This window comes from Molossus molossus, unplaced genomic scaffold (assembly GCF_014108415.1).
Source record: "Molossus molossus isolate mMolMol1 unplaced genomic scaffold, mMolMol1.p scaffold_m16_p_21, whole genome shotgun sequence".
NCBI lineage: Eukaryota > Metazoa > Chordata > Mammalia > Chiroptera > Molossidae > Molossus > Molossus molossus.
In genome coordinates this window covers 1,564,497-1,572,686 of record NW_023425357.1, presented here as the reverse complement: position 1 = coordinate 1,572,686, position 8,190 = coordinate 1,564,497, and the positions used below count along the sequence as shown (strand labels likewise).

Sequence of the window (8,190 nt, the reverse complement as noted above, 5' to 3'; positions counted from 1 at the left end):
CTCTTCCTCTCTCTCCCTCCCACTCTATCTGAACAAAAAATGGAAAAATGTCCTCGAGTGAGAATAAAAAATAAAATAAAATAACAATGGTAATATATCCTCGTGTGAAGATTAATAAAACATAAAAAGGGTAAGTCTAAAGTTCCCCCTGACCTTCACACCCAATTGCAATCCTCACCATTGAGGTGATCTCCATCATTGGTTAGGTACGTGTCCTTTCCTACATTTTCTGTGCATTTTTACTCATATATATGAGCCTGAAGAAAAATATGGGGGATTGCCCTGGATGCTGTATTTCACACGTTATATAATACCATTCTTGTCTTTTCACAACTTGCTGGATTTTTTTTTTTACATAGCATTTCCTAAACACCTTCCATTTCATTTTATTCAGGCTGTGTTCCTTTTTAACGGATGCATAATATTCCACACAAATCGGCCATAATTCTGCTCCATTCAGATAGCTCCCTGCACCACTTAGAATAAAATGAGTAAAATCCAAACCGCTCCTCCTGACTATCATTCTGAAGTGGATCATCACATGATCTGATTTATTATTTTAAAAATATCCCCAGAGCTGTCTGCATTTTCACATGAGTCCTAAGTGCTCAGGAGTACTATTGCATGCCACACTAGTCTCCTCCAATCTCTGATCCTATTCTGTTTCCATATCCACCTTTGCCACAGGCCTTTGAAATAGGTATGAAGTAGGATTTAATTTTGTGTTCCCAGTGTACATAGCACATTCTACCACACAGGAAGTAGGGTATCGATGTATGCTTACTGATATGGCCTAAACATGGATTCCGAATTAGGTGTGCCTTTGCCCAACAGAGATTCAGAAGAAGAAAAAAACATTTCCCATCTGCTCTTTAATTCCTTAGAGATTAGCAGAGCGAGGACTCAAAGATCTTGAGCTTTGGTTTAAGCTGGCTTCTCTGGCTGTGAAGACAGGACAGATGTAATATGGTAGTGCCCAGACAACACCCCGTTCAGAGTATGCCGGGTGTCCAGGTGAGAGGCAGGTCTCACAGTTGAGCATCCTTGAGTGGAGGCTCAGGCAACCCAGCCACTAACCAGGGACCCTAGGAAGAATGAAGTCCATCTGCATCCATTCTGATAGACCCATTTTAATCAAGCTATTCAGGTAAGGAGGCTGGATCGCTCAGTGGGGTGCAAAGAGAAAAGGACTCTTCATTAAGATGAAAAGAAAGAAAATGGTATTTATAGCACATATTCTCTGTAGTGTAATTTTACTGAGTGCTCTCCTTGTATTATCTCCTTTGATCCTCTCCAATCTGATGGTATTGCAATAAATGTAGCTCCTATGTGACAGATTGAGAAGCTAAAGGTCCGTAAGAGTAAGTGCACAATGCTTGATTTTTTTAATTTGATGTTTTCATGTTATTTCATTATTCACACTATTACAGATGGCCCCAATTTCCTCCCTATGCCCCCGCCATCTAGCCCCTGCCCCCCTTTGCTCTGGCCATCACTACATTGTTGTCTGTGTCCATAGGCTACCCCTATATGTCCTTTGGCTAATCTGTTCACCTTCCACTATCCCCCACTCCTTCCCTCTGACATCTGTAAATCTGTTCCATGTATCCACACCTCTGGTTTTAATTTGTATGTCAGTTTATTTTTTTCATTAGACCCAACATATAAGTGCAATCATGTGTTATTTGATTTCTCTGACTGGCCTATTTTGCTTCACATAATAATCTCCAGGTCCGTCTGTGATGATGCAAAGGGTAAGAGTAATACTTGACTTTCTACAAATAGGCAGTAGAGGACTTGAATTTGGAGTCCAGGTCCATGTGATTCTACAGCCTGAATTGTCTTTCTAAATTTATTGATCACAGAGACAGATATAGAGAAATAGCGATTTGTCATTCCACTTATTGATGCATTCATTGGTTGATGCTTGTATGTGCCCTGACTGGGGATCAAATCCACAGCATGGGTCTCGGGATGATGCTCTAACAAACGGATTCACCTGGCCAGGACCCTGAATTCTTTCTACCATACCAAGATGTCTTTCAGGAAGGAATGAAAACAAAGGGCTCTGTTGGGAGCTAAAAACCTGGGCCCAAGCACCTGAGTGACTTTGGTCGAAAGTGTGCCCACAGCTTCATGTCTGTGCTGGGGCCGTTCCTTCGTCCTCAGCTGCCCATCACTCCACTCAATTCCCACCAATCCTTCAAGTTACAATGTCAGATCCAGCTCTGTCCTGTGTAGCTCAGTTGGTTAAGCCTCATCCCATGTAGTTTCTGGTTCGATTCCTAGTTGGGCACGTGCCCGGGTTGTGGGCTCGACCCCCTGTAGGGAGCATCAGGAGGCAACCAATCACTGTTCTGTTCTCTTTCCCTCTCCCTCCTTCTCTCTCTAAAAATCAATGAAAACATATTTTAAATAATGTCAGATTCAGATAGTAGCTGTTGTGAGTAGCGCTGCTAACAGGATCTCACTTATATATGGAATCTACTGGACAAAATAAACTGATGAATAAAATAGAAACAGAGGCCTGGGAACATGGAACAGACTGGGGAACCTCAGAGGGGAGGTGGAGGGGTGGGATGAAATTAAACAAAACACGTACATGCATATATGCATAACCCACGGACACAGACTGTAGGGTGTTCAAGGCCTGGGGCAGGACGGGAATCAGGAGGAAGGGGGCAATAGGGGAATATGGTGGGGGGAACATCTGTAACACTGTCTACAATAAAGATTTAAAAAATAAAGTCAGGTTCAGTGGAAAGGAGGCTTTCCCTGTCCTTCCTTTGAAAGGAAAGGCTCCTTCATCAGGTCCCTGCCCTGCCTTGTTGATTGCGTATGGGCTTCTCTGTTAGAAGGGATGAGAGTAACAAGCCAGCATGGCCGTCGCTGGGAAGTCAGGACACACACAGCGTAGCTGCGCTGTACAGATTTGACCACAGGGAACTTCCTCCCTGTGGAGGAGCAGCAAAGTCTGGAACTATGACCACTGGCTTCAGAATCAGATGGACCCAGGGGCGGCGGCTGGACCTGCCCCTATCTAGGTGACTTTAGTCAGCTGAGTTGAAAAATCCCAGGGTTCTCTCTACGTACTTGTAGCCTCGGGGAACCTGGGATTTTTGTTTGTTTGTTTGTTTGTTTGTTTGTTTGTTTGTTTTTGTATTTAATAATAAGGAAAATGGCAGCTGCTTTGAGGGTATTGAAATGTATTAAATATTTTATTAAAAGGCCCCACCCTGGCCCTGGTCAGTTTGGCTCAGCAGTTAGTCTGTTGGCCCCCGGATGGAAGGGTCAGGAGTTGGATTCTTAGTCAAGGGCACATATCTGTGTTGCAGATTTAATCCCAGGCTCTGGTCAGGATTGTGCCAGAGTCAACAGGTCAATGTGTCTCTCTCACATCAATATTTCTCTCTCTCTGACTCTGTCTCTGTCTCCCTCACAGTCCATCTGAAAATCAATGGAAAAATTTCTCCTTATTGAGGATTTTAGAAGTAGGACTCATCCTGAACATAAATATATGCAATAAATGTTATCTCCACCTTTATAACAAAAGATTTGGGTGGTGAAAATATGGTCCTCTGAAGAAGAATTAGGAATCAATTTTCTATTTTTTTTTTTCAATAGAAAATCACCATAGTTGATTTTCTTTGCTAATAAATGGAGGTAAATTTCAATGCATGATATCATATTAGTGAAGAAATCTCAGATGTGGAGATAAGGATTATTCTCTACTTCAAGATGCCCATGAGAACCACTAAAGTTCACTGTACAATTGTGTTCTTTTTTAAAATATATTTTTTATTGCCCTGGACTGTTTTTCTCAGTGGTTAGAGCATCAGCCTGCGGTCCAGAGAGACCCAGGTTTGGTTCCCGCTAAGGGCACGTACCTCGGTTGCAAGTTGTCCCTGGCCCTGGTTGGTTGTGTGGGTGGCAACCACTCGATGTGTCCCTTTCATGTCGATGTTTCTCTCTCTCTCTCTCCCTCCACTCTATCTGAACAAAACATGGAAAAAAATGTCCTTGGGAGAGGATAAAAGATATATATATATATATATATATATATATATATATATATATATTTGATTTTAGAGAGAGATGAAGGGAGAGGGAGAGAGAGATAGAAACAGCAATGAGCGAGAACATCAATTGGCCACCTCCTGAATGCCCCCGCTTGGGGATTTGGCCCACATCCTGGGCATATGCCCTGACCAGGAATAGAACCAGGGACCTCTTGGTGCATGAGTCGATGCTCAAACACTGAGGCATACCGGCCAGGCTACAGTTATGGTCTTTAAATAACACCTTTAGATAGATTGATCGAATTCTATCGAAAGTAATAACTGATTTGTTTGGAACCTTCCCTTTCTTTATTTAAACCTTCACCTGAGTATATGTTTATTGATTTTTAGAGAGAGACAGATGTCAAAGAAACATCAATTGGTTGCCCCTGTACGTGCCTGGACTGGGGAATAAACCTACAACTTGGGTATGTGACCTGATCTGTAATTCAACCTGCAACCTTCTTGGTGCACAGGATGGCACTACAACCAAGAGAGCCACCCAGCTTCCAATCCCTTTCATTCTTTTATGTACTCTTTACAACATCTCATGGAAATCAATACCCTTCTCCCAGTTTCACAGAGGAAAAAACTAAGACGTGAATAAAGCAAGCAATGTTCTAAAGAATGTAATAAGCAGATGAGACAGATTTGTGATCTCAGGTGGGTGTGTTCTTCCAAGCACACTCCACTGACCCCTTTCAAATCAACAACCAATAGAAAATGGAGGGAAGGTCAGCTAGGAAGAGTCCCAGCGCCCCCAGCCAACATCCTGGAAGTGTGATGCCTGGACATCCGGCTTCGATCGGCCAGGCAATGATTCACACTGAGCACCTACAATATACTGGGCGATGAACGTTTTCCACTAGAGGCCAGGGATACCGTTCTGCCTCTGACAAACCCAGACCCTTCCCCCAGGCTTACAACTCAGTTGGAGAGAAACTGGATCACTGAACAAACACACAGGTAATTGAGCATAATAGGAATCGCTCTGCAAGACGGTAAGGGAGGTGGGGATAGAGAGTGAGGACAGGGTTTGAGAGCAGATTCTCAAGGAAGCCTTATCTGAAGATAAGACATTGAGAAATGTATGCCAAGGATGTCAAGGACCCCCAGAAATAAGCAAAGTGAGAATGGGGAGAAGGGCATTCTGGGCAGAAAGAGTTTTATGTGGGAATTCTGTTTTTGTTTGTTTTTTTAGTATGTGCCCCCAGCTGATGGGGCCTAATGGGAACCGAACCCAGGACTCTCTGGTCCGCAGGCCGATGCTCCAACCGCTGAGCCAAACCGGCCAGGGCCTTGTTTGTTTTTAATCCTCACCCAAGGAAATGTGTGTTAGTTTTTTAAGAGGGAGAGAAGAGAGAGGAGGAGAGATAAGAGGAAAATATTAATCAGTTACCTCCTATATATGCCCGAACTCACAACCTAGGTATGTGCCCTAACCAGAAATCAAACCCACATCCCTTTTGTGTATATGACGATGCTCCATCCAACAACCACGCAGCCAAGATTTTTAAGGGGAGAAGTACCTTAGAGCATTTGAGGAAGTGAAAGGTGCTCATGGGGCTTCTGTGGATAGGAGGAGAGGACTCATGACAGGCAGGGACCCTGGAGCAATAGGCAGGAATCTGAAATCATGGGGGCTTGAAGACCAAGACAAGGAACACGATGTTTATTGGAAAAATAATGGGAAAATCGGTAGGTTTTAAGCAGGAGAGAGACCCTATGATCTATGATTTTTGAAAGACCCCACTAGCTGCTACACGAACAAGAACTGTGGAGGGAAGACTCGAAGCAGAGGAACCAGAGAAGGTCATTTCCCGAACTCAGGTGAGACAATGGCTGGATCTCAGGTGAGGAAGGTGTAGAGATGGAGATTTGCAACATATTTCAGGGGTGTATGTTGTTCTCAGATGGAGCGGCCCGTGGAGCTGGACAACGTGACGAGAGTTCACGAGTTTGTGTTGCTAGGTTTGTCCATGAGGCCAGACATGAGGGATGTCCTGTTTGCTGTCTTCCTGACTCTCTACCTGCTGACCCTCCTGGAGAATACACTGATCATCTACCTCGTCTGCACTCACAGTGAGCTCCACAAGCCCATGTACTTTTTCCTGGGCAACCTGAGCTGCCTGGAGGTGTGTTATGTGTCAGTGACCATGCCCAGCCTGCTCCTGGGGTTGTGGAATGGACCTAGCCATGTGCCCTTCACAGCCTGCATGACCCAACTCTTCTTCTTCATCTCTCTCATCTGTACTGAGTGCACCCTGCTGGCCTCCATGGCCTATGACCGCTATGTGGCCATCTGCCATCCACTCCACTACCCACTGCTCATGAGACCCCAGGTCTGCCTGGGCTTGTCCTTGTCCTCATGGCTTGGTGGACTGCTGGTCTCGGTGGTCAAGACATCATGCATTGCTAGCTTGACCTACTGTGGCCCCAATATCCTCAACCACTTCTTCTGTGATGTTTCCCCTCTGCTCAATCTGTCCTGCACTCACGTGGCCCTGACAGAGCTGGTGGACTTCATCTCCGCCATCGTCATCCTCTGGGGTTCCCTCCTCGTGGCCATAACCTCCTATGTGGCCATTGGTAGGGCCGTGCTCCATATGCCGTCAGCCGCAGCCCACCGCAAAGCCTTCTCCACCTGTGCCTCCCACCTGGTAGTGGTGGGGATCTTCTACTCGGCCACCCTCTTCATCTACGCCCGTCCCAGCCGCATCGAGGCCATGGATCTCAACAAGGTGCTGTCTGTCATCTACACGGTGGTCACGCCCATGTGCAACCCTGTCATCTACTGCCTGCGGAACAAGGAGGTCCAGGCAGCCTTCCACAGAACACTGTGCTGGTCCCGAGGCTGACCCGGGCATGGGTGCACTCAGGCTATCAGTAGTTTATATTTTTATTGAGATATAATCCACAGACCATATATTTTACTGTTTAAGAATGTACAGTTCTTTCCTGGCCAGATTGGCTCAGCAGTTAGAACATCAGCCCGCGGGCCAATGTGTCAGGGGTTCAATTCTGGCCAATGGCACATACTTCGGTTGTGGATTGTCCCTGGCCCTGTTCAGGGTGATGCAGGAGGCAACCAGTTGATGTGTCCTCTTCACATTGATGTTTCTCTCTCTCTCTCTCTCTCTCTCTCTCTCTCTCTCTCTCTCTCTCTCTCTCTCTCCCTGTCTCTCCTTCACACTTATCTGAAGATAAATAGAAAAACATCCTCTGGTGAGGATTTAAAATAAAACAGTACAGTCTGGGGGTTTCTGTGTATTCACAAAGTTGTGCGGGTATCACCACTACCTAATTCCACATTTTCATCTCCAGCGGAAGAAACCTCTACACACGAGACATCACTCCCAATCCCCTGCCCCATAGCCCTAAGGAACCACTAGTCTTTCTGTCTCTGTGGATCTGTCTGTTTCAAATATTTCACATAAATGGAATCATATCACATTTGCCCTTTTGTGTAGCTTCTATCGCTTAACATAATGTTATCAAAATTGTGGTTGTCCTAGCAGGTGTCAGTGTTTCATTAATTTTTATGGGTGCAGGGGATGTGCTGAGGCCAGAGGAGCCTGGAGAGGGAGGAGGAAAGGAGAACAAACAGGAGAACTGAGCCCACCTCACCCTGTCCACCAGCGCAGGCAGGGCTTCCTTGAATGCCCTTCATGAACTTGGAATGAATCTAAAAGCCTCACCAAGACCCAGCAGATGCTGCCTTGCCCGGCCCCGCCCACCACTATGACCTCATTTGCACTGAGCTGTGTCCACAGTAGGTGGTCCTGGCTGAGGGCCTCTGCAAGGACCAATCTCTCCCCTGGAAATGCTTTCCCCCTGGACGTTCCCATCACTGTTTTCCTTTGACAAGGTCCTGGGTGGACTGGTGTTTGCCTACCTCTCCATCCCCCCTCTTTCACTAAGTCCAGTCTCAAAGACCCCTGTGCTTTCCCTGACACCCACCATGACCTACCTCAGGGCCTTTGCACTGGCACAATCCTGCCCCCAGCTGTTGGTATTGTTCAGCCTTTCTCATCCTCTAGGTTTCCATTCAAATATCCCTTTTCAAGACCCCCCGTCCCCCGCCCAGCAATGGCCAGAAATAACAAAACCAGCAACCCCTCCACTACCTTTG

The 8,190-nt window shown here is 45.9% G+C and overlaps 1 protein-coding gene across 1 annotated transcript; it reads left to right on the top strand.

Moving 5' to 3' along the window:
* The first annotated feature begins 5,971 nt into the window (after positions 1-5,971).
* Positions 5,972-6,916, top strand: LOC118638794 (olfactory receptor 5-like). Its single transcript, XM_036274917.1, has one exon. It carries the CDS (start codon positions 5,972-5,974, stop codon positions 6,914-6,916), a length of 945 nt encoding a protein of 314 aa, XP_036130810.1.
* The last annotated feature ends 1,274 nt before the right edge of the window (positions 6,917-8,190 follow it).

Bases quoted from the DNA above. Each gene is read 5' to 3' on its own strand.
- LOC118638794 (XM_036274917.1), top strand. From the start codon at position 5,972: ATGGAGCGGCCCGTGGAGCTGGACAACGTGACGAGAGTTCACGAGTTT.